This window comes from Trichosurus vulpecula, chromosome 7, assembly GCF_011100635.1.
Source record: "Trichosurus vulpecula isolate mTriVul1 chromosome 7, mTriVul1.pri, whole genome shotgun sequence".
Lineage (NCBI taxonomy): Eukaryota > Metazoa > Chordata > Mammalia > Diprotodontia > Phalangeridae > Trichosurus > Trichosurus vulpecula.
The window spans coordinates 48,490,138-48,515,771 of record NC_050579.1 but is presented as its reverse complement, the minus strand read 5'-3'; the positions used below and the strand labels follow the sequence as shown (position 1 = coordinate 48,515,771).

Below are 25,634 nucleotides of genomic sequence, written 5' to 3'. Positions count from 1 at the left end.
CATTGCTGTTTCCAATGTGTGGCCCACCCCCAGAAACTCAGGCAGCATGCTGACACATGAACTAGCCTTCACTGCTGCCTCACATAATCTAGGGGAGAGGGGAAGGTCTGAACTGGGTGGGCAGCTCCAGGGGATGCATCCCCTCTATCAATGGAGATCCCATTGGCATCTGTCCTGACCTGGGACACAGAGTTTAAGTGACTTGGGAGGGTCCCACAGCCAGAATGTGAAGGTCACATCTGAACTCAGTTCTCCCCAACTTGTCATATTGTATCAGTCTGTAAGAGCAGTTTCCGTTTCACTGTAGAGAGATGCTAAGCATACACTACAGCCTTCTGCTGCAGCCCTCTGTTTGGAGTCTTTCAGGAAGTAATGGAATGAGCAGGTTAAGTACACGTGTTTATTAGGCATGCATGAATGACCAGATCAAGGCAACGTGAAGTTGTGGAAACTGCCTCTGGGCTGATACCTCATCTACTTATTTGAGGACTTGTTTTTTTCCACTGTTCCTGAATAATCCCAACTCTCCGGCTGCCAGGGTTGGTGTGCCTTGATAGCATACAATAATGGAAGGAGGCCCACAAGACTTATGTTGTACGATAACCTTTATTTTCAGAGTTACATTCATGGGAAAAGGAACTTGTACATGTGACATCACAGAGGGTCTGCATACTACAGATCACACAATTCATCCAGGGTTCAGTCACGGGTTATCAGCAGGAAAACAGCTCTACACCTTCCTAGAACTGTACATCCTGAGGGCTATCAAAGGCCAACTCTATTCCTTGGCAATATTAAGGACAAAAAGCACCAGTTAGATGAGGGGGTCTCAATTATTTCATCCCTCTCACAAATTCAGATTCACCCCCTTTTTCTCAAAATGTGTAGGCTATGAACAACTGCCTTCATTCAAATCATTCCAACACATAAACGTACTGGAACAGGTAGCTGGCATCCTGTTCTTTGAAAACTCGATGAGCCTTTTTCAAGGGCCCATAAAAAGTTAAGACCATTCAATAAACGGGCATTCCTGCTTTGGGTGCCCTGAAACAACATCCCGGTCAAGGAAAGTGTCTGCAGAGAGGAAGAGATCACCAGGACTTAAAAATACTTAATGTAGGTGCCCTTCCCTAGTTAATTTGCTGGGCTCAGCACTTGTCTCAAATTTCACTTCTAGGAATACCTCTGTTAGCCAAGGTTCTTTTGGGCACAGTGATACCGATACCACCTCAGGTCAGAGCAATTAAAATGGAACTTACACTTCGCCTTTAGACTAAAGAAAAGTTCTTCTTTAAGTGAAACAGAACCTTGTCAGAAAATAACACTTCCTCCCCCTCAGGTGGCACACTAGGACAGGGGCTCCATTCAGTCCAATTTATGAAGACTCCTAAGGGCCTACTGAGGACTGAAGGTCCCAAATCTAAGTCCCAGAAGGTCTCTTTTGATGCTAACTTAAGCCCTTGTGCTCCAAAAGGCCTCTTTCTTACAGAGGAGCCAGGTCCGCCCTGCTGCTGTGAATTGTTTAACCATCCACTTTGAAGCAGATGTCCTGACCCGTCACACATTATTTTGATACTGTGAATAACTAGTTGTCTGTGGCTGATGAACAATAGCAGGCATTTAGCTCTTAAGATATAAATAACACTAAACTGATGACCCGCTCGTCCCAGCCAAGTCTCTGAGGATTTGGGTTTAGAGAAGGTGCTAGAATACTCAACAACTCCTAAATATTTGTCTCCAGCATCTGTTTCCCCAAGGAAGAGATGGCTGAAAGAGGCTTCCTAAACCAATGCATTATTTCATTCCCCCGATTCGACTCCAAATGTCAATCTCAACTCGGCAGCAGCAGATTCTCCCATCCGTGAAGTAAGAAATGGGCTAAAGAGGTTACAATTTAGCCTCCAAGGTGCTAGTCTGCCAAGAAGGGGGCAATCTGGGAATGATGAGACTAGGTAAGAGACTAAAGAAATATGCCTCCTTCCTATGTTTCCATGCATTCTTTGTAGTGGGGATGGAGAGCTACTTCCTGGCTAGGTCTATGTCAATGAAGGCATATGGCCAAATACATTTCACCAAACTCCAAGGAGCCATCTAATTATTTTTTTGCTTCCATTATGGCTTAAAATAAAACGTCTGTTTTAAGTGATATTTGAAGTGAGTGACTGTGTCCTTAGGAAATGAATATTTATAGGGAACCCAAAAAGTGAGTGAGGTCAATGCACACAAAAATGGAAGAGAATACCTCCTCTTGGGGACCCGAAGATCCCGGGCTTGGTCTGGCAAGGCCAGGGCTCAGGCCAGTTTTCTAAGACTGGCCAAAGCTCCACCTGCCCTCCAGCCTCTCTTGTGCCCTTAGGCTGGACACCAGAGGAGCCCCAAACTCTTCTGCCCTCCCTTTCCCCCACTGTTCCTATACCATGTTCTGGCTCTTTCACAGTCCTCCCTCCTTGAAGGACAACCCATTCTGTTAATGTGCCAGGTTTCCCTCAGAAGTGACCAACAAAAAAGCTGAAAAGAACATTTCATCACCTTTGCCCCTCAATTCCAAAACTTTATCAGAAATCTCTAAGGCAGAAGATAAAGGCATCATTTAAACAAACACCTGTAAAAGCTTTTAAAAATCAGAGTAGGTCATGCTCTGGACCACTTCCTCCCAGGAGGCCAAAACCATTTTTGTGGATACTTCTGAGATTCAGGTAAAGTGCTCTAACTATGGAGAAGGGAGTAAGGACTGGTAAGGAATATCACTATGCTCCCTGCCCCACCCTTACCAATTCCATTCTAACTAGCTGGCTAGCTTCCATCTTACTCACGGCTGAGCACAGATTTATTTTCCCAAAGCTTGGCAAAGTGGTAGCCCATATATTATCCAGAACAGAGGACACCAGCACCACGGCCCACTGCTACTGAGCCACAGGCCTCTGGCCTGAGAATGTGAGTGTCTCCTTACCTGCCTCACTCTAGTGTGATATAGACCCGTGTGGAATGAACTTTTAATGTGTGACTATAGAGGTCATTAGATATGACAACCACAACTTGGTTCAATCCTATCACAACAAACAACCTGGCAACAGACATCACTGTGTGACAGAACAAAAATCCAAGTTTTGTTTTTCTGACCTGTGAACACTCCATTTATGTTATATTTCATCAAAGTTTCAAAGTGTTACGTGATTTGACCTGTTTGAACAACAAACACCACCACTCCAGGCAAAGGGCATTTGGACTTAAAGTAGGGTCCATACCAGGTTCTGGGGGCAAAGGTGGAAAAGGTTCTGAGTGTCCAAAGCAGCATGAATTAAGCTCCATAATTAGCGGAATCCCTAGTGAGTTTTGCTCACTCTCCCATTACCAGGGCATACCTGCCCTCTCCACCAAGCTAAGACTAAGCCTGGCCAGGATGCTGGGAACCAATAAGGCTACACTCCCAAGACCACAGGTCTTTTCCCAGCTCAGTTCAGGATAGGCGGGAGGTAGCCAAAGTGACTGTCGGTGCCCTGTCAGTATGGCAGGGTCCATCCTGGGAGGTCCGGGAGCCCCTCCACCAGCAATAGCTTTGGCCTCCTGGAGTGCTAGACAGATAACCTGCGTTTCTCTGTAAAAAGGAAAGGGCCACAGACACTTGGCAAAATTTCAAGCCTCAACAATCTAACACTGAATTTGGCACCACGATTCCTGCTAAGCTAAAATCAGGTTACTTTTAAAATGAGCAAAAAAGAAAATCTTATAAAGAATTCAGTGCACTATTCTTAAGGAACCAAGGGTGCCATCTTGTGTCTTAGCTTCAGGGCAAGAGACTTGGGGATGAAGGAATTCCCGTCTTTACCCAAGGAAGCCAGAGTAAACTTACATCTAGAGCAGCATGGCAGAGTGGTGGTCAGAGGGCTGGACTTATGGGTTAGGAAGACCGGGGTTCAAATCCCCCTTTGACATTTATTAACTTTGTAACCATGGGCAAGTCACTTAACTACTCTCAGGCTTGGTTTTCCTCATCTGTAAAATGAGGACAATACATGCAATACCTACTTCATTGGGTTGTAAGAGTCAAATGAGATTAGATATGTAAAATGCTCTGTAAACTGCAAAGCACTATAGATATGTCAGTTATTATATAGTGACATTATACATACACTACACACCCACACCCACCCACACACAACATAACGGTAGGCCCAGGGAAGGCTGTCCAAAACTAAGCATTCAGGAAGCTGGGCTCAAGAACAAGACCTCCCTTTGAGCTGGAGGGAGCGTAGAGAAAGCTTCCACAAGGCAGACATGCTTTATGAACTCTGCCATTTTCAAGACCTTCTGAATGTGCTTCTTCCCTCGGAACTAAAGCAAGCCAACAAAGAGCATCTTGGCACATGGTCTAAAGAGAAAGGGTATCTCTGGACAATCCTACCCCTAAGGCAGGAAACAAGGTCTCCACATCCATTGCCCTTCACAGGGACCCTCACCCATGTCCCTAAGTTTTGTCCTGAAAGAAAAAGAGTGAGGAATGGGAGCTGGGGAAGGGAACAATAAGAATCAACAGTGTTGTATTCGGGGAAAAAACCATAGCTTTGGGGAACTTGAGAAAAGACAAGCCTTCCACTTAATCAAGGACAGCTTCCACAGAGAAATGTAAGACAATGTATGGGACTGCCAGGCCAGCAGCGGGACCCCTTTGATCACCAGATTCTATGCTGGACAAGCTTCCTGTACATTTATTATTTCACGTAGCTCAGGGAAAACAGCTTTAAGAGGTGTTCTCGCTTCTGTTCCCCTAGGCCTCTGGAAAGCACCCAACAGGCATCCTAAAGAAAGTGATTTGACAGTGGCCAGGTTTCCAATCTAACATTAAGAGACTGTATGTACAATATATATGCATGAGCCCACTCTTTTCTCTTTAAAAAAATAACTACAGGCACAGACACAGACACACGCACACACACACCCACAGGCTCTCCTGCGGTCCAATGGAGGAGCAGAACAACCTATTCAGAGGAGGCTCAGAAACACATAGACTGGCCTCAAAGCTCAAGTGAGCTCTCGATTCTAAGCTAAGACTGGGATTCAGTCCAGAAATACAAAGAGGACATTTCTCCCACATCCAGGGTAGCAAAGAGGGATCGATTCAGATGGGCTTGTACAGCAAAGTAGTGACATACTTCTTTTTGTAGCGATGAGTGGCACTGAGAACCATCACACTGTCCTGGAAGAGAGAGAAAAAGGTGTGACTATTTCCTCATTCCAAGGTTTAGCTCACTCTTAAGCCCTAATACTACCAACTAGCCACCAACTCTGAACATGAATCGATCTCAAAAATTGGGATTAATTGAAGGAAAAATAGAGGATATTCTGGAGGAAACATCTCTGCAGTAGTGTCTAAAGGGAAAGCCTAAAGCAGGAAAAACACAGACATTTTAGTGAATTTATATCTTCTGCCTAAAGCATACCTAGCTCTTAACTGGCTGGAAGAGTCTATTCTCATTTGAGGAGAAATAGGCTATGTCAGGAAGTTCAAAATGAGTCCAAACCCCAAAATCTTCCCTAGAAAGAATGAGCCAGTAGTTTAGCTCCCAAGATTCTAATTGGTTTTCCAAGTATCCCCAGGTCTGGTGATGACTCAAGGCCAGGATTAAATTCCTTCGTATCAAGGTACAACCAAGGTACTAGGGCCTAGAACTCAAAAGTAAGGGTCATTCTGGTACCTTTGCTCCATACTATCAAGTACTGTTTAAGCCACTGGGGACATGACAGGCCTACAAATACTGGAAAGCCAAAAAATAAGCAGACGTAAATGACAAAAAGGCATCTTCGAAAAAGGCCAAATTTAGAAACCAAAGTTCTTTATGAACCTCCCACATACAGCATTACTCCAAAAACATGCTATGCTTAATAGCTGCTTATACAAGATAAAGGGAGAAGGCCAAAGAGTAGAAGAGAAAGAGAACTGGGGAGCAAGGTGGCAGAGGTAAGGGAAGCAGCGCTTCTTAGGAAGGCCTGGGCAACAGGGGGAAAGATTCTGTGACAACTAAGAGCCATTTTTGTCTTCGTGTCCTCAGTGATGGCAAAACACCTGGCATACAATATGTGCTTCACAAATGTGCTTACCAAGTTTCCAAAACAAAAGGTGAACCAGAAGGGACATGTATATTTGGAGGTGAGGGACCATCTCTGGCTCTTTTTCAATTAGCCCTAATTCTGGAAAACTGAGGTGAGGGGGAAGGGGGCCTAGAAAAATGCATATGGCTTTACCCTATAGCCTCAGAGCATGCTACAGGAAAAGAGGACCTGCTCAGACCACACCATTAAGAAAGGGGAGAGCTCCCTACATGCTATTAGCTGAACTTGAAGCTGTTTGGTTCTTCTCCAGGTCTGAGGCTATCACAGAACCTCACAGCTGGAAGGGTCCTCAGGGGCTGTGCCTCTAGTTTGACCCAGACCTGAACAAATAGAACATACTTGACAAGTGGGCATCAGGTCCTTCCTTAAAGACTAGCAGTGAGAGGGATCCTAGAACCTCCATGGAAGGCCCATTCTACTTCTGGAAGATTCTAGCTGTCAGCTCCTCATGTGGGAGTTGAAACCCGTAGCCCCCGCTCCTGGCTCCTAGGCTACCCTCTGGCACTGAGCAGAATAATTTTGTTCCACACTCAATTTTCTCATTCTCTATGAATGGGGCCCTCTGGCTATGAATTCCACAAACTTACTAAAAAAAATGGTGCCATTTAATGACTAATATGGAAGCAACAAATTGCTAATAGATGGGTTCATTCAAAGACAGAGTGGTCCAGTTATGGAGCACCAATGGAGAAAAGTCTGAAAACAAAAAGCTTACCCCTAAGCAACTGCCTTCTTATCAACTGGTCATCAGTATTGAGTGCAGGTAGGAGAGGTCAACAAAGTCAGCCTAATGTGCCATCTTCTCTGTCATTACATGTTCACCTCTTTTACCATATGCCCACTCTAGGAATCCTTGTGAGGGGCGAGGCTATCACTCACCTTAATGGACAACGCATACAAGTGGTTGAGCATGACATGGTTTGGTTCAGGAAGAAGTGCTGGGTCACACTGAGGGAGAGAAAGAAAACGCCAGAGCTCAATACAAAGTAAAGAAACAACTGCAGCTCCCCTTCCTCAGAGGCCTTTTACACTGGTCAGAAATTCATACCTAGAATACTAAAATGCAAAACCCCTAAGATATGACATCTACTTAATGCTTCTTAATGGATGGGAAATTCAAATCACAGAGCCCAGGTCCACAGCAGAGATTTGAAGGCCCGAGGTCATAATGAAAATGCATTATGTTGATTACTGTTTTGGGTTAATAGTTCTTTGAGGGTGGGGAACAAGTCTTGTGCTTCTTTTATATGGCCCAAAGCACAAGGACAATATATTTTTTTTGAGGGGGGAAGGCAGGGCAATTGGGGTTAAGTGACTTGCCCAAGGTCACACAGCTAGGAAGTGTGCCAAATGTCTGAGGCCAAATTTGAACTCAGTTCCTCCTGACTCCAGGGCCGGTGCTCTACTCACTGTGCCACCTAGCTGCCCTTGCACAAAGACAATATTAAATGCTCACTAAATACTTGCTGAATTGTGGTCCCAGAAGTTGGTGTCAGCAAGCCAGTATTCTGGGCCTAACAATATTAAAATCAACAAGTTACTCCACGTTGGTATTGGTATTGCATAAAGCCACAACTCTGCTCTGAGGTGCCTTACTGTAGCATTAGACAACTGACTCTGTGTGTCTGCTCCTGAATTTACACCTCCTGGAACTACGGACCTTTGGCTCGTGAAATTGCCACACGGATGCAAATGATTTTTTTTGGAAGTCTTTCCATCTCTGCTAGTTCTGAGGAGCCCTAAACCTTAAAAAGACAGTGTGGCAAGATACTCACAGAAATATTAGTGTCCTTGTTAAGAATAACCTGGAGAAGGTGAGGAGGGAGGATGGGTGGGGATTTGAAGCGCTCCTCAGATCGAAAGACATACATTTCTTGACCGTAAAGCCCTGGTGGAGAACTGGAGAGGTCTGAAAGAAATTTTCCCAAACATTAAATCACAGACTTTAGAACTAGTGAAAGATAACCTTGTTGAAAGTTATGCTATCAGAGCTGTAGTCACTTACTCTTAGATTTGGAAGGGATCACTAATGCCAAAGGAAAGGGTCCAACTCACACCTGACCAAGAATCTCCCCTTCCACATACCCAAGAAGTGGCTATTTGGTCTCTGCCTGAAGACATCCATTGAGGGGGAAACTGTGTCTGACTTAACATCATCAAATGAAAATGCTATCTGGCAAATTCATTTTTAAAATTAAAGTTAAATAAAATTTTCTTTTGAAAATCTCTCAAGGACTTCTCAACACCCTGTGAAAAAAGTGGAGACATTTCTGCTGAAATTCAATCAGGGTCGGGAGTCAATGACTTAGTCCAAGCTCAGAAAAGATACCTTCATGTAACAAGACATATTAGAGGACCAAAACCCCTGGCATTAACGAGCTACGCATTAAATGGGAGACACATATTAGAGTCCACACAAGTAGCACCAAAAGGGAGACTTAGTCATTTTAGATCTCTTGGCCATCAACTAATTCTTTCTTCCAAGCCACAGGCACCACAATGTCAGTATTATCTCTGCTGTGAGGAAGTAGGGGAAACGGTACCAAAAGAAATATTTATGTATGACACCTAGCACCTTTATTTGAGTGTTGTGCTTTTAAATTCTCTTACTTTTACTACCTCCCTTGATCTTAAAAAACAAATAAAAAGAGATCTGAGATCATACAGCTGGTCAGTGCCTGAGCTGGGAATGGAGCACATGTATCATTCCCAAGAGCATGTTCTTTCCACTGTTACCATTAATTAATAAAACATGGGGGGAAAGAAGTTAATAGAATAAGAAACTGGGTAAGGGAAAAAAGATGCAAAGATCAAAGATGAAGCACACAGTGAGTAGGTATATTGGAAGGCAGTATAATTTGGTTCTCTGGGAGGCCAGTGGTCCCCGTAAACTACAATTTAGTTGCCAAGATAGATCAGGATCCTGGAATTAAATAAGGAAAGTATTACTTAAGAATATGAGGTAAGTAGATTTTTAGGCAGCCATAGCTCTCACCATCACTTTGTTTTTTAAATTATAAGTAACTTTACAATAGAGAGCCTACTGAACATTAAATCTAAATGTCTCCATAGTCTCCACTTGCACGTTCAAATCTCTGAAATGTCCTTCTCTGAGCACACTCTACCATCATTCCACCTCTCTCTGCTCCCACCTCAAATCCTGCTTACTGTCTTCATTCCAAGCTCCAAACTTCTACCCCTCAGCTCTTTCCTGGGTCCACAAGTGAGTTCACCCCATCCTCTGGCAGACTGTCCCCTATCACCTGTACTTTCTTGATCATTTTCAATTTCTCTCTAAGAGTGGCCTCTCTACTGCCGACAAACTCCTATCTCCCCCAGCTTTGACAAAAGCCTGACTTGTATCAGCCCGTCTTCAATGACCACCCTGTATCTCTCCTTCCCTTTGTGGCTAATCCTCCAGAGAAGGCTGTGCAGAAGAGGTACCCTCACTCTCTTCTTAACTCTCTTCCCTCCCCAAAGTTACCAAGCGCCTCTTAACTGCCAAATCTAATGGCCTTTTTCCAATCACAACCTTTCTGACCTGCCGACACCATTAATCATCCTCTTCTCCTTGATAAGCTTTCCATTCAAAGTTTTCCTGATCCTGCTCTCCTGGTCCTCCCCCTTGTCTCCATTAACCAGGAGCAGCCCACACTGTCCTGGTACTGGTTCTGTCCTCCCCTCCCTCTACACTCTTTCACTTGATAATCTGGTCAGTCCCTGTTAAGCTCATTATCACCTCTCTGTGACTCTCCGTTCTATTTCTCCAGCCCTCATCTCTGTCCTGACCTCCAGTCTCATACCTCCATATATTCCTCTTAGGTACCATCCCAACTCCCGCACTAGATCACTGCACCAGCCTGGTGCTCTGTCTGCTTCACCTCTCTCTCCAGGCCAGTTCATCCTCCACTCAACTGTAAAACTGATCTTGCTAAAGGGCAGGTATGACCACATTGTCCCCCTCTTCGACAAACTCCAGTGAGTCCCCATCACTTCTAAGAGAAACATAACCCTCTGTGCTCCAGGGACACTGGCCTCCTGGCTGTTCCTCTCACATGATGGTCCGTATCTCAACTCTGGGCAGCTCTCCGGCTGTCCTCCATGCCTGGAAGGTTCTCCCCCCCTCATCTGTCCCTCCTGACTTCTCTCAAATCCCAGCTAAAATCCCATTTTCTACCAAAGCCTTTCCTGACCCCCTCAATTCTAGTGCCTTCCCTCTAAGATTATCGCCAGCTGATCCTGCATGCAGCTTGTTTGTATGCTGTCTTCTCTCATTAGACAGCCAGCTTTTTGAGAGCAGGGCCTGGTCCTTTGCCTTTCCTTCTGTCCTTAGTACTTAGCACAAGGCTTGGCATATAAGAGAAGCTTAAGAAATTCCTGCTACCTCTTTTTTGTTAAGGTCCATACAAATTTGTTAATTATGGTCAATGTGTACGTATCATCTTGTGTTCTGTTTCAGTTGTGCACTTCCACGTATAGAGTCCATTTGTTTGCTATTCAAAGGCGACAGATTTAGGGTACAGAAAGAGATGTATATTTCTGTTGTTGTTCATCCTTCATTTTCAAAGAGGATCAATGATATTATGGAGTGGTGTCTTGACTTGTAATTTTGTACACAACCAATACTGTTTCCACAGTGCGTATGTGTCCCAATTCCATTGCACTGCTCATCCATTTCTCTACTTTTGGGACAACTGGTTATATTCAATTTTCTACTGTATTCCACTCCACCTTTTCCCAAACCCCACAAACCAAGTGGATAAATTAAAAGGAAAAAAAATAGTTCTTTTCCTCTAAGGACATTTTTTAAAAAAATTTTTAAATTTAATCAAAAATTTTCAGGAAATAAAAAACATACAAGTTTTTTTCCCTCTAATTTTTCTTTTTTACCTACCAGTCCTCATCAACCACAGTAAATTGAACCAATTCTCAATGGAGCAGAACAACCAGTAAGATCTGGAACCTGAGGAGCAGGTCCAACTAAACCTTCCTTACTGGGCCCTTGGTATGGCCACCAGTAAAAAGGCACCAGGGCATTAGTTGTCTAAGTGAGTTATGCTTGGATAGAAACAGCTAAAAGCAAAGACAGGAAATGATCCAAAATCTTATGGCTAGATGATGAAGAAAGTATCAAAATAAGAAACTTCTATTTTACAAAGAAAGAAGGCAAGGGAGTTCTTAGGAAGGCAGGTGTATTTTAAGATGGGTTTTGTAAGTAAGACCAAAATATAGGTTACCTCGACACGAAGTCTCTGAACTCTCCATGGAATCTAACTTCAGAGCATCAAACACCTCAAAATCAGACTTTTTGACGTGTATCAGGTTGTTAATAGTGCCAAGTTGGCTGGTAACAACAGGCTGAAAAAGAAAAATGAAAAGTACCTTTCCAGAATCACCTCCTTTTTGCTGAAAATGCTCACATCTAATCTTTCTCTTTCACCAAGAAACAACCCTCAACAAAGGTTGTGTCAGATCAAAAAACCACAACAACATGACGTACCAACAAGAATCCCATACTCACTGGCCAGGATGTCTCATTCAAAAAGTTTTCCTTTCCTCCAGTCCTGATAACGATGTATTTAAGATATGAAAGGACTGAATTTAACTTAACATTTATTAAGCATCTACTCCGATGAGTGAAGACACACCTAGTGTGTCTAAGTGTTGGGCACCAAAGGGAATTAAAATAAATAAGTATGTTCTTTGCCCTCTAAGACAGTCTATTAGGGGAGATGGTATATTCACAAAGATCTATGATAACAATGCATTCAATTTGATTCAATGCATCGTGTCCACTACACACAAGGAACACAACTTCTGCTGAGAGAAAACCTGTTTTAAATTTTTCACAAAGTTCTTTTCTTATGACTCAATATCCCTAGTCTATTATATAAAGAGCAAACGGAGACTTAGGGAAATTAGATGTCTTGCCCATCACAGAGCTAATCCAGGAACAAACACAGTATTCTGACTCGGTTCCACTGGAGTCTCCTCACTGTGCTAAAAAAGGGGGAATGTGATTAGTATAAAATGGACAGACACAGTCCTAGATATCCAGGTCATAGACGTGACAGAACACTTCCTGCAGGGGAATTGAGGAAAGTTTCATGGAAAAAACAGCATTTGAGCTAAACTTTGAAGGTGGCAAGGGATTGTAACAGCTGGAAATGTGGGAAAAGGAGAAAGAGCCTTCCGAGAACAGGACACCTTTTCAGCAAAGTGAGAAAAGGAAGAGCATGTTTGGAACTATTGGTAAATAGCTCAGTTTGGTATGGTATATGGTATATGGTAAACTGTTCTAACAGTCTTAGAGTGCAAGGGTAGGAGGGCCTGGCCTGGAGCAACGACAGAGAGAATGGAAGGATGAGATGACGTCAGAGCTATTCCAAGTGCTCACTTACCTCTGATGGATCATGGACCCATTGGCCATCCACAAAAAACTTGTACTGGTGCTCGCCCTCAGGGAGGTCCAAAATGGCAACAAAATCATTATGGCTACAAGGAAATGGAGGATAAGAGGAGACTGAGACACTCGACCAAGGGGCTCCCAAGGCTCGGCTGCCATTATTAGATGTGGCCCTCCTCAAACGCTCCCTAGTTCTGTCCTTCTGCCCTCCCATTTTCTTCAGTAATTTAAGCATCTGTGATTTGTCTTAGCATGGACCCTCCTTTCACTGACACAGAATGAAGACCCCCTATGACTCAAGAGAGGTTCTTCCAGAGTTCAGCAGGGGTTGAACAATCTGTGACTACGCAGCCCATCAGGTGACGAAGGTCCCTCCGCTCAGTCTTCTTGTGGCGGGTGCTGTCACTTTTCATCTTTGCGTCCCCAAGTGTCTTAAAGAGCCGCCATTTGATAACTTGTCAGGTTGGCCTACAGGCTATTTACACAGAGCTGTACTTTTAGCAACACAGAAAAAAATCCCTTATGGTACGGAGTAGCAGAAAGAGCACTGGACTGGTGCTAAGAGCACCGACGACATGAGGTCCCCCGTCCACTCTATTATAACCATGCAATATTTACATAAATAATTGCCACCTATTTCTAATGAATTCCATTCCAAACCTAATATATAGAAAGAAGGTCAAAAGGGCTTTGTTCCATAAAGTAATTTATTTTTAGTTAGCCATGCCAAGTCAGCTCACACAAACAGATCTTCCAATCGGAGGCTGGGAAGAAATTAGGTGCTTTTAAGAATATAAGCTTTGGGTAGAAGTAACTGAGAGCCACCTTTTAACATTTTGTTCAGTTTCTTTCCTAGAGTATTGTCTGACTTCCAAGGATTGTGTGGATAACAAGCTCACTATGAAATAACTTCCATTTTTGGAGAAGAAATGATCTCTAAAAATCCTGCCTGGGATCCAAGGATCAGCCACTTGAGACCCAGAAAGACCTTAGAGACTGCCTACATTAGAGAGGTGAAGCAGAGGAACTGCCTCACTCATTGAATTTGGGTAATACCAAGTCCTCAGTAATGAATGAGATGCCCAGTGAGAAAATGAAATCTAATCTAGAAATGCACAGCGGCAAAAAAACTGGGATTCCATCTATTTGGCTCTGAAACCCCAGCCCGGCCACTCACCCTCTGTATGACCTCTAGGCCTCCGTTTCCTTGGCTGTGAAATAAGAGTTGGATTCAATGACCCCTAAGGTCCTTTTCCAGCCCTCACTCTAGGTATGAGCCCGTGAAAACGTGTTCTCCCCAACGCATTTATCCTCTTTACAATGCGTTTACTAGTGCTTCATAGTTCTCAAAGGACCTTCACCAACAGTATCTCATTTCATATTTAGAAATGCCCAGTGTGGCAGGTGAGGTGGGTAACATCATCTCCATTTTAGACAAGGAAACTGAAACGTAGAGGGGACCAGTGTTTTGGTCCAAGTTCTACCCCCTGGTGAGAAGTGCTGCCAGAACTCACACCAATTCTACATCTAGTGCTCTCTCCACTATAACACATTCTCTTCCCTCCCCACCCTGCCCCCCTCCAAATAAGAACCACTACTACACTAAAACCTTCTAAGAGCTGGGGCAGTACGTCATTTTGAATGACATGAAGCCACCATTACAGAAGCAAAGAATTTCAGAGCTGGAGAGCACCTCAGTGTCCCCAAAAGGATGACCACTGTAACATACTAGACAAGAGGGCATCCAACCTTTGCCCCTTTGCCTGAAGACCTTCCATGGATCCGCCCCTTCCCCATGGAGGCCATTCACTTTGGGCATGATTTGGAGGCGTTCTGTAACACTGGGTCTTAATTCCTTTTTCATGGTTAAGAGGCATTTACTGACATTGAGTCTTAATTGATTCTTTTCCCACCCATTACTCTTGTTTTCTGGCCTTCTGAAGCCACCCAGAACAGGTCTAATCTCTCTTTCTCGTGACAGCCTGTAACCAGAATGGCCTTTGTCTTGAGTGACTCAATTTATCTCAGTAGGCTTTACTAGGTGCTAAGCCCCAGACCCAAACCCCATTAGGTGTTAATGTAATCCATGTGGATGTGAACCTCCCAGGGTCCTAAGGGGAGGGACCAACTCAAGAACCAATCACCAGAGCCTGAGCTCTGGTGATTCAGGTGATGTTTGATGTCTGAAGCCCTATAAGAAGGGAGGACAGAGCCATTTGTGTGGGGCTCTGGAGATGGTGTTGATGAGGAGACTCTGGGCAGCTGTAGCTAAGGAGCCCTCCAGCTTGTAAACCTGGATGTTGAAACTTTGTTGAACTCTGGTAACTATCTGTTGGGACTTGAATCAGACAAAGTCTGTTGATGTTTGTAATTTATTTGCATTTTGTTTTGAAGTTCAGCATGCTGGCTTTTTCACCTGAACTAACTGAATAATATTTGAATGCTGAATTAAAAGTAAGCTTGTCAACCCCTTCACCTTGCTTAAGCAGATTGAAAGAACCTGTGCTGTTGGCAGCTTTCTGGGTGTTGGCTGTGGGTGAATCTTATACCCCCACAGAAGCTGCTACCCGGATTGTTCAAACACAGCCTGCCAAGTACTTTAGAACAACTCTCATGTCCCCTTGAGATCTTTTCTTCAGGTTAAGTGTCTCTTCTTGGACTCTATCAAAAGGGGTTTAGTTATCAAAAGTATACAATGGGACTTTGTGGTCTCAAAGTCAAAGATTCTTTTGTGCATCAGTGGTATAAATAATAGCCCAGGTACAGTAACATGACTATCATTACTAAACATGAAAATACTGGCCACAGAGTTAAGCACTTTATAGATGATCCTTAGGAGTCAAAGATCTAATTCCATTATTCCTCTTGGGAAGAGGTGATATTCCCAGTTTGAAACCCTAGGGACCCTCTACAAACACCTATCTTTACCTCTTAATGAGTGGGATTTTGGCACTCCAGTTGTTGAAGGATCCAGAGATGAAGACTTCCTTGCCTCCCTCAGACCATCGGATGACTGTGGGACGGGCCTGCTGCATGGGTTTGACAGAGTCCTCCAAATCTTGCTGCCAGGACACAAACTCTTTGTCCCCAGGGAGCTGTAAGAAAAAATACCCAGGTCATCCCTGGAATTCAGTACAGCTGGTCCCCATGCTGAGGGGCTGGGTTTGCCCTAAAGATGACCATTTTTATAACATGCTTTGAATATTCAACTACTACTTAATTTTTTGGATGCAACACAAAAAGATACACCAAAAAAAAGGAGGTTGGAGTAGCTAAAATTAAGAGTTACCCAAACTAGAGCCTAATAAACAAACCACCACTGGTATAAATTTCCTTAGTCAAATGGAGACTAGCTTAGCAGCTTCTCTCTCTAAAAAATGATTTCCATAAATCAAGATGAAGGATGCTGTAAGTACTGTGAGTTCCTCTGCTGAAATCATGAGGCTCTATTGCTATCTTTAACATATACTAAAGGACCCTATGCAACCAGAAGATGGTGGGATTTTTTTAAAACCACTATTAAGTCAGTCATGTATTTGATAGGGAAATATAGATAACTTTCAGATTTTAACTGTAATAGAACATCAACAAATAATTCATAAATTAATAGTTTTCAATAACAGAAAGGGAATCAGGAAGGGATATGTTTATGATGAATTATCAAAGTTAATCAATTTTTACAAATTTGGAGGGAGGTATATAAAACCTTATTTACTTTGCTCAATCTGCTCTAAGAGAATTAATTTAGAAATGCATGGGTGGAAGGCTCTGGAAACTTAGGGAACAGCAACAGTGACAAGGCCTGAACAGCCCCTTTTGTAAGGCACTGCCAAACTCCCCTGATGTTTATAGAATTCCAGAAGAGTTACTCACTTGGCTCCTTCCACCACTGACCTCTACCCAGCCTTAGATAACCAGAGCCAGAAGACAAATGGAATCTTCAAAGATGTGTTAAGTTAAAAAGAAAACTAAAATCTGCTAACAACTACAACCCTCCCCCCACCACCATCTATAATCTCTTTTCATCCAGCATTTTCTTTCCAAACATCTGAAGTGAGTCTCTGAATTTCTCAAAGTTTCTCCAGAAGACAATTTATATAAGGAGATAAAGAACAAAGAAAGCAAAGTCAGAAAAACATACATACTGATAATGACTAGATTTTAAAAATAACACCAAAGCCTCACAGGCACACAAAATGAAAAAGAGAAAATAAGATGTTATCAGAGTTTCAAGTTTAAATAGTGTTTCCTATTATCAAAATGTAAATAGCTTAGCATTTGTCCTATTATTTAAGATTTCATTTCTCATTCTACTTGCTCGTTTTTGTGGAGACTATAATTAAATTTCTAATAAAATACTGTATAAGGCACACGGATAGCAAGCACCGGAAAAGAGTCAATATTATTTTCCCAATTTATACATTGAGTCAGCTGGAAAACAAAAACCAAAAACCCTAGTTTTCCAGACTCCAGCAGTTCCCTCTCACATGGGGTCAGACAACACTCAATGCCACACAGACATCAACGCCACCAGCTGCTTCTGGGAGACGCCCTTCTACCAGTACAGATTCCAGCCCTGAGCAGTTAAGTCCCATGGAATTGTCCTGAAGTAAGCTAGTATCTGGGGTTGGATTTGAACCCAGGTCTCCCTGGCACCATGCTCAGCCCTGTATTAGCCACCAAAAAAAAAAAATAAAAGATAGCCTAGGCAAACAACCTGAAACAACCATTGAGACATATGCAGATGATAAGAGAAAATGAACTTTTTAAAATTCTGCTTTATTTTCTACCTCTAAGAGGACTGAGAGGCAGTGACACCCAATGGCTACAAGGCTGGCCTTGATATCAGCAAGGCTGGAGTTTAAGGCCAGCTCAGACCTCTCTGCCTCAGAACCCTGGGCAAGTTGACCTCAAGTCTAGGGCTTGTTATATAAATAAAATACATAGAATTATAAAGGAAATCAATTATACTGAAATATGTTGTTCAGTTGTTTCAGTCTTGTCTATGGCCCCATTTGAGGTTTTCTTGGCAAAGATAACAGAGTGGTTTCCATTTCCTTCTCCAGCTCATTTTACAGATAGGAAACTGAGGAAAACGGGGTTAAGTGACTTGCCCAGGATCACACAGCTAATAAGTGCCTGAGGCCAGATTTGAATTGGGGGCCTTCTGATTTTGGAGCTGGCACTCCATCCACATGGTTATTAAACATCTTTTAAAAACCAAGTTCACAGAATCCAGGTTATGAATCCTTGCTCTGAAACTCTAAATGCAAAACAGGTAGTGACCTGCATGGGTGGGGGAAGCTTTGCTGTCCAGGAGCTCACTATGTCAATGAGATCCCAGGGTCCAGGCTCTATTTCCTTCCCTACAAGGACCAGAAAGAGGTAATGGGGGAAAGAGATACAATCCAAGAGGCCCACATTCTGGGGCAGTGACCTGGTCTTTGTTTGGGACGTTGGGCACCACAGTGACTATCAGGGGAATGCTACTTTTTTCCATACCTTGAAATCAGTGTGTTTTTGTCTAACCTAAAAGACAACCAACCGTTACCAACTGGGGGAGTGCCTTACACTGGACAGTGACCATCCCTGGAGAGCCTGTTTTTCCCAGTAAGGTAAGTAGGAGGGAGGGGATTAACCCATGAGTCAGCATCTAGGAAATGGGAATCTAGGGACAGTATCACAGAGCAAATCACACTGAGCCAATTCTCCATGGTTTAATGGAGAAAGCTGCTTAACTGATAGAAAGGGTTATGAGGAAGAGGGGAGAAAAAAAATAAAATACCAGGATATGTTTCTACTCTCATTTACCTTCACCTGCAGAACTGAAATCCTTACTCAACTATGTACTGATAAAGTAAACAAACTGCAGAGATAAGATGTGCTGTGTCATCAGGGGATTAAATTACAAACTTGGTTGGATGGCAAGAGAAGTATTAGGCACACCCCTGTCTCCCTAAAAAACACACCAATATCACCTCTCATTTTCTTTTTAATTCCCCAAGTTAGGTTACACAAGTCCGGAACAGATTAAAGCTGAAGGTTCTAAAAGAACTAAATTAAAAGCTTCAGAGCTTATTGTTTGCTTGATCTAGTTCCTATATAAAATCACAAAATTTTTCAATATTATCAAGGCTCCAGTTCTCTTCTAAATCTAAAGAGTCAAAGACATTATAAATTTCCCTAGGAGGCTTACTTTAGGTATTCTGGAAACACCCCCAAAGACCTAGGAGTCCTTGGGTCTGAGACATTTTGAGACACTAGTGAGATGGGGAAAAAAATCTATTTAGTTTAAGAATGCTGCATAAGCCTCACACTACCTTTAAAGCTGGAGAGGAAGCCCCAACACACAGAATGTCTCTCCTCCTGTTCCTACACCCAAAGTGACAAGTTTGGGAGGACCTCACCTCTTCAATCACTATGCTTCTACAACGAAAACAAGACTGAGAAAATCAGTCATCTGTTGTCCTCATAAACTGCCCTGTAGCCAAGTCTAGACAAATAAATGAGTGATGAGAGCAGTGAAAAGAATTACAGCAAAATGGAGACAAATTTGTGAAACCACACGAGGCAGTGGATGTCCAAAGCCCAGGTGTGGTCAGAGAAGCAACTGCAGGAAAGTGCCAGGCAGAGGCAGAGGCAGCACCTGGTAAGATTAGAAATTTAGGGCCAGAAGGGGCCTCAGAGGGCATGGAGTCCGACATGTCTCAGGCACAGAGACTTGCCCAATGTGACACAGCTTGTGTCTGAGGCAGAATTTGGGCCTGTCCCCGACTCCAAGCCCAGGTTGCCCCTGGGTGCTGTCAGCTCAGTTTACTTCCCCCTTTTTTCCTCAAAGCCACAGTTAGGGGGTTTGAGATCTATTAGGAAAACCGAGGACTCTGAGTCATGTGCCCAATCCAAGCCATTTTAGCAATGTGTCCCACAAACTAAAAACCTGGAAATAACCCAGGACCCAACAGCAAAGACTCTTCTTTTGGGTTTCTGCCCCGACTAGGGAGCCTCACCTAGAAAAACAAAAACAAAACCCACATATTACATTTACTTTAATCACTCAAAAAGCCCTAATTAAATATCTACTAGGAGGGAGAGGAGTGTCTAGCCCAAGCCCAGGTAGATTAGCCCCTAAACAACAAACATCCCAGACAGTTCCTTCATTCCTCTCCAGCCTCCCTCTTCAGTTAGCACAGCCACTGGCACGTAGTAAGCAATCGACACCGGTTGACTTGACCAGACAAGTGGCCATATACAGTCTGCTTGAGGACCTAGTAAAGTAAAATCCAGGACCTCCCAAAGCCAAGGAATCCATTTTTTGGACAGCTCTCCTGGTTGGATAGTTTTTCTCTACAATGACTTCTAATCTCCTTCCCTGTAACTGGCACCCATGATTCCTGGCTTGTTGTCCTGGGGCCAAGTAGGACTAATCTGATGCTTTTTTTCCACACATGATTGCCCGTGGGAATACCTGAAAGCAACTATCACAATTCCACTAAAGTTTTCTCTTCTTCGGGCTAAAACATCCTCTCATTCCTCAACCAATCCTCATATTGCATGATCTTCAGGGCCTGCCTACAGTTCTTCTGGACATTCTCCAGCTAAGATAAGAAATTTAGGGCTGGAGGGATTTAGAGGTTATCAAGTCCAACCGCCTAATTTTACAGATGAGGAAACTAAGGCACAGAGAAATAAAGTGATTTATTTGTCCAGGGTCACACAGCTTGTATGTGACTTAAGTAGGTGGGATTTGAACCAGGTCTACACGGGTCTAAGTCCAGAGCCCTTTCCACTACACCATAGGGTCTTATCAATGGTCTTCCTAAACTGTGTTTCTCAGAACTGAATACAATATTCCAATAATCCTACACAATCCCCCAACCTTGCCCCAAACTATGAATTATTCTCTTAAGCCAGGGCTGGGGAACCTGGGTCTCCAGGCCACATGTGGCCCGTTAGATCCTTAAGTGTGGAATTCTGACTGAATTCAAGCTTAACAGAACAAATCCCCTTAAAGGATTAAATGATTAAAAGGATTTATTCTGTGAAGTTTGGATTCAAAGTTCCATACTCAAGGATCTAGAAGACCACAAGCGGGCTGGAGGCTGAAGATTCCTCACCCTTGTCCAGGATATGTAACACTGTTCTCACATTGAGCTTGCAGTCCAATAAAACCCTCAGTCTTTTTCATATTAAAAAGTCAATGCTCCCCCCAAAGCTCCCACTTGTCTTGTCAAGTGAGTCACTGCTAAAGGATCCCAAAAGTAACCCTTATATCTGGCCTTCCAGGAGACTCTAGCCCCCCCTTCCTCCATCCCCTGGATTTCAGAAGATCTGTAAACTTGTATGGGGGTAGGGAAGAGACAGCGGAATCACATTTTTATTTTCACTAACCTCTAACTGAAATTGAGCATTTCCTTCAGTTATTTAAAAATATTATTTTCAAGCAAGAGGTCCATAGGCTTGCTTGGCAAAGAGGTTCACACACAAAAACAAGAGTCCCTGATTCAGACAGACAGTTCCAGTCACCCAGGCTCCCAAGTCATCCTTAGCTCCTCACTTCCACTCACCCCCCATATCCAACCCCCACAGTAGCCAAGCCTGCTTCTTTCTACCACAGAATCATCCCTCCTATACATGCCCTTCTTTCCTCAACAGTCACTACCTGCTTCATCACCTCATGCCTGGACTATTTCATCAACCTGCTGTCTGTTCTCCCCACTACTTCCCCCCAAACCTGCAGCCAAAGCGACCTTCCCAAAGCCCTCTCCTACTTGGTAAAGTACTCTTCTTCTCACTGTAAGAAAAGACTATCCAACAAGTAGAACAATTAAAAAAAACTGAATGCTCCCTATTACTTCCAGGGTGTGTGTGTATGTATGTGTGTGTGTATGTGCATATATACATCTATAACATATATGTATAATACACATACACAGATATGTGCTTATGATATATGCGCATATGTATATCTATATCTATATGTTTCTGTTTGGCTTTTAAACCCCTTCCCAGTCTGGCCCTCCCTACCTTTCCAGTCTTCTTACACTATAATCCCTTCTATCCATTCTATGATCTGGTGACACTGGCCTCCTTGGTCCTCCTCGAACATGATACTCCCATCTTCTGACTCTGCGTTCCCTACTCGTTTCCACCACCTGGCTTCCCTCAAGATTCAGGTTAAAACCTACCTTTTTGGGAAAACCCTTTCCTTTACCCCCGCCCCGCCCCTGACATGACATCCCCTTCACTTTACACATCTTGTCAGTACACAGCTGTGTGCGCATTCTCTTCATTAGAATGGATGCTCCTTGAGGGGAAGGCCAGCTTTGGGCTTCCTGGGTGGCTCCTCCCCAAGCTTTGCTTAAGACCGCAGGCTGAGCCGACCTTATCTGTTCCCCTGCACCTGCCATCCATTCACGCCGGCAAGTCCTGGTTCTAATCCATTTTCCACCCATGATGACAACGCTTTAGACCCTTGAAGACCGCTCCCACGGAAGCCTCTGTAAACACCAAGGCCAAGCACAGGGCGAGAGGCCTGCGCACCCAAGGGCTCTCCTGAAACTGAGCAGCCTAAAAACCGACCAGGCTAGAAATGGGCAGACTAGAAACTGACCAGCCTAGAAATGAAGACACTAAAAAGTGACCAGTCTAAAAACCTAGCGGACTAGAAAGTGACCAGCCTAGAAACCTGACAGACTACAAACCGACCAGGCTAGAAATGGGCAGACTAGGAACTGACCAGACTAGAAATGAGGACACTAAAAAGTGACCAGTCTAAAAACCTAGCGGACTAGAAAGTGACCAGCCTAGAAACCTGACAGACTACAAACTGACCAGCCTAGAAATGAGGAGACTAGTAACTGACCAGCCCAGAAACCGAACAGCCTCCTACGAAGGCTCGGAGACGGCCTCGGGAGCGAGCGCGGAGACCCTAACCCTCGCCGCGCGCGCTGCGCACCTTGGAGTCGGGCACGCTGAAGACGCTCGGGTCGTCCGTGCTGCCCACCATGATTTTGTGCGGGTGCTCTTTGCCGTGCGCCTGCCCGCCGGAACCATCGGCGCGGTGGGACTTGGAGCCGTGGCGCTCCCCGGGCACTCGCTCGCTCGTGGTGTTGCCCATGGCGGCTCCGGGGGGTCCCTAGCGGGGGGTGGGGGTACGTTTGTCCTCCTTCTCTTCCGCCGCCGCTTCTCCCCGGGCCTCCTCAGGGCACCGCCCCCTCCTTCTCCGTGGAAGACGGCGAGCAGTGGCCCGGGATCCCCTGCCTCCGTCCGACTGCTCTCCGGGAATCCCCCGGGACGGCCGCCCCCCACCGAAGATGCCAACCCATTCGCCTCAGCAGCGGAGCGCCCTCCTCCCGGGAGGGGGAGGTGCGGCAAGGCGGCCGCGCGTGCGCAGAGACGGTTGCTGTCTCGCCTCGGGGCTCAATAAAGTTATTGAAACGGAAGGGCCCCGGTTCGCGTTTCCTCCTAAAATGGCGAGGAAACCGCCGGGGGCCTGCACCTTCCCCACCCCTCCCCCGCGCGTGACACTCTAGGCGCGGGCTTCTTCTCGATGGTACTCACCGCTGCTGGGTGGGCATCGTCCGGTGGGAGCCCGCGGAAGCGAGGGGCGGTCTCTCCGCTCTGGATCCTCGAAGTATATGTGTGTGGAGCCAGGTGAGGTCGTAGCGTCCGGCCCACCCCTTGCACGGGTGAAGAAACTGAGACCCTGGGGGCGAGGAAAGTTCTAATTGTACTGGTGTCAACGAACAAGCGTTTGTTTAAGTCAGGACCGTTTGCAAGGCGGCGTCAGTGGCGTTTCTGTTATCCGTATCCCATTTTTAATTTGCACTCTTAAATAATTAAGGGTATATCTTATTAACTACGTAGTTAACTTTCTTTTTTCATTTTTATTTCGTTAACTACTTCCCTATTACATTTTAAAAATTATTTTTAACATTCACTTTCCTTAAAAAACGGAGTTCCAAATTCCCTCCCACCCCTTGAGAAGGCAAGCAACATATTGATGATACGTACGAAGTCATGCAAAACATTTCCGTATCAGCCTTGTTGCAGAAAATAGTAACAAAAAACAAGAAACAAAGAAACTATGTCTGCTTTAATCTACGTTCAGAGTTCATCCGTTCTCTCTCTGGAGGTGGAGAGCATTTTCCACAATCGGACCTTTGGAATTGTCTTGGATCGCTGTATTGCCATTCTCAGCAAAGTCCATCCTACGATCTTGCTGTTTCTATATACAATGTTCTCCTGGTTCTGCTCACTTCGCTTTTAGGCAGTATCTCTCATGAATTTTCTTGTTTATTATGAATTCTGATCAGACGGTGAAGAGTTAATGGTCTGTGCACAGACAGCTAACTCGGGAATAGCTCCCACTTCGATAATAAGCCCTCTTGCCTACTGAAATGTAGACAGTTTCATTCTATACTATTTTTATGGCGCTCACCATATCCTGCACCCACCAATTTGGAAGAAAGAGTTCATGATACAGCAGCTTGTGGCTGCTATAAAATCTACAAGTCTTTCTTCTGAACCGGGCTTGACCGTATACATCTCTCCTTTCTCACCTTTTCCCAGCTTTGCATTAGTCAAGTATCAGAGTGTATGTTGATTTAATCCAAAGATGGGAAAAGGTGAGAAAGGGGACATATATGTGTGTATATATATATATATGTATGTATATATATATATACACACACACACATATACACACATATGTATATATACATGTACATACATATACACACACACACACACATATATAGATATAGATATATATAGACATAGTCAAGTATGGTTTGAGAGAAAGAACTGAGGAAATCCAAAGACTTGTAGTTTGTCCTTCATTCTCAAAGAGGACCATGACATCAGGGAGGTGATGACATGACTCACAATGGACCTTGATTTGAGTGAGGGAGGGCTGTGTAAAGTCACCAGCCTCACTTTCTTCTCCAGAGCCATCTGGGTCCAGTGGCCAGATAACAATCCAGATGATTGGAATGGCCCAGCCCAAGGACATGTAGATTTTACAGAAGCCACAAGCCTCCCTGTCATGAACTCTTTCTTCACAATTAGTGGCTGCAGGATGTGGTGAGCACCAAGTAACAGTAGCAAAGAATGAAACTGTTTTATAAGAAAACTTATACAAGGGTCTTATAAGCCCTTCATGGAAAACAAAAATGACTTCGACGTTGACTAATAATTTCATCCAGAAGTTAGCCAAAGTAAATTAATTCCCACACAGAGAATGAAGAAATCCAGAAAATGCCTTGGTCAACAAATGGTCATTTTGTTTGACAGAGAAATGTCTGTCAAAGACAATGATAGAATATGTAAAATGTTATAAAGAAAAATTATAGATGACTGAGGAATATCTTCTCATAAAGCAGTGAAAAACAAGAGAAGGTCAAAGCAATCAAAAGAAAGCTTGGTAAGATATCCAACTGAACAAAGTCATCACAATGGCATTCAAGCATGGAAAGGAAAAGAAGACTACAAATAGAAGAAAAATGGGAATGATTTACAAAAAAAATCATTTCAACAAAGTTCTCTAAGCCTTGTGGAATCACCATATTTCAACCCTAAAATCATAGTCACTGAGGTAGAAATGGCAGTAAAGAAAACAAAGAAAAAGCAGCAGGATTTAACCAAGTAAATATAGAAATCTCTTCTAGAAATTATACAATTTTGAAGACATTAAGGGACCGATGTACAAAGTATCTGCAGGAGGAAAAGATACCAAAGGTGTGGAAAGAAATGTTGAGGGAGAGAACATCAGTGACCATTAACCTATGTAGCTTCTCTCCTGTCTATATTAAATTTTTATGAAGGTCATCTGCATGAATTGAGGGTATCCTTGATGGTGATACTAATAAGAAATAAGCAGGTTTTCTAAAGCAATATTCAACAATTTACACAATTGACAACAATATCAAATTTGAAAATACAGGATATAAGATCCTGTTGTGCTCATTGTTTGGGATAATTAGGTGGCTCAGCAGATAGAACACTGGACCTGGAGTCCGGAAAACCTGAATTCAAAACCACCCTCAGATACCTACTGACTATGTGACCCTGAGCAAGCCCCCTAACATCTGTCTGCCTCAGCTTCCTCATCTATAAAATG

At 43.8% G+C, this 25,634-nt stretch overlaps 1 protein-coding gene across 1 annotated transcript; it reads right to left on the bottom strand.

The window, feature by feature from the left end:
- Positions 1-587: 587 nt before the first annotated feature.
- On the bottom strand, positions 588-23,065 carry PRKAB2 (protein kinase AMP-activated non-catalytic subunit beta 2). Its single transcript, XM_036766487.1, has 7 exons — positions 22,470-23,065; positions 15,443-15,609; positions 12,510-12,603; positions 11,346-11,466; positions 7,884-8,017; positions 6,988-7,056; positions 588-5,194 (listed from the first exon to the last, which is right to left on the bottom strand). The coding sequence occupies exons 1-7, from the start codon at positions 22,629-22,631 to the stop codon at positions 5,117-5,119; spliced, it is 825 nt and encodes a 274-aa protein (XP_036622382.1). The 5' UTR covers positions 22,632-23,065; the 3' UTR covers positions 588-5,116.
- Between the last annotated feature and the right edge of the window lie 2,569 nt (positions 23,066-25,634).

What these genes read in the sequence shown, in the direction of transcription:
- PRKAB2 (XM_036766487.1), bottom strand. Translation starts at nt 22,631, where the DNA reads ATGGGCAACACCACGAGCGAGCGAGTGCCCGGGGAGCGCCACGGCTCC. An exon ending in ACAAGGACACTAATATTTCT is followed by an intron (nt 7,057 to 7,883) that starts GTGAGTATCTTG and finishes TCTCTCCCTCAG; the next exon opens with TGTGACCCAGCACTTCTTCC. An exon ending in TGTATGCGTTGTCCATTAAG is followed by an intron (nt 5,195 to 6,987) that starts GTGAGTGATAGC and finishes TCTCTCTTCCAG; the next exon opens with GACAGTGTGATGGTTCTCAG.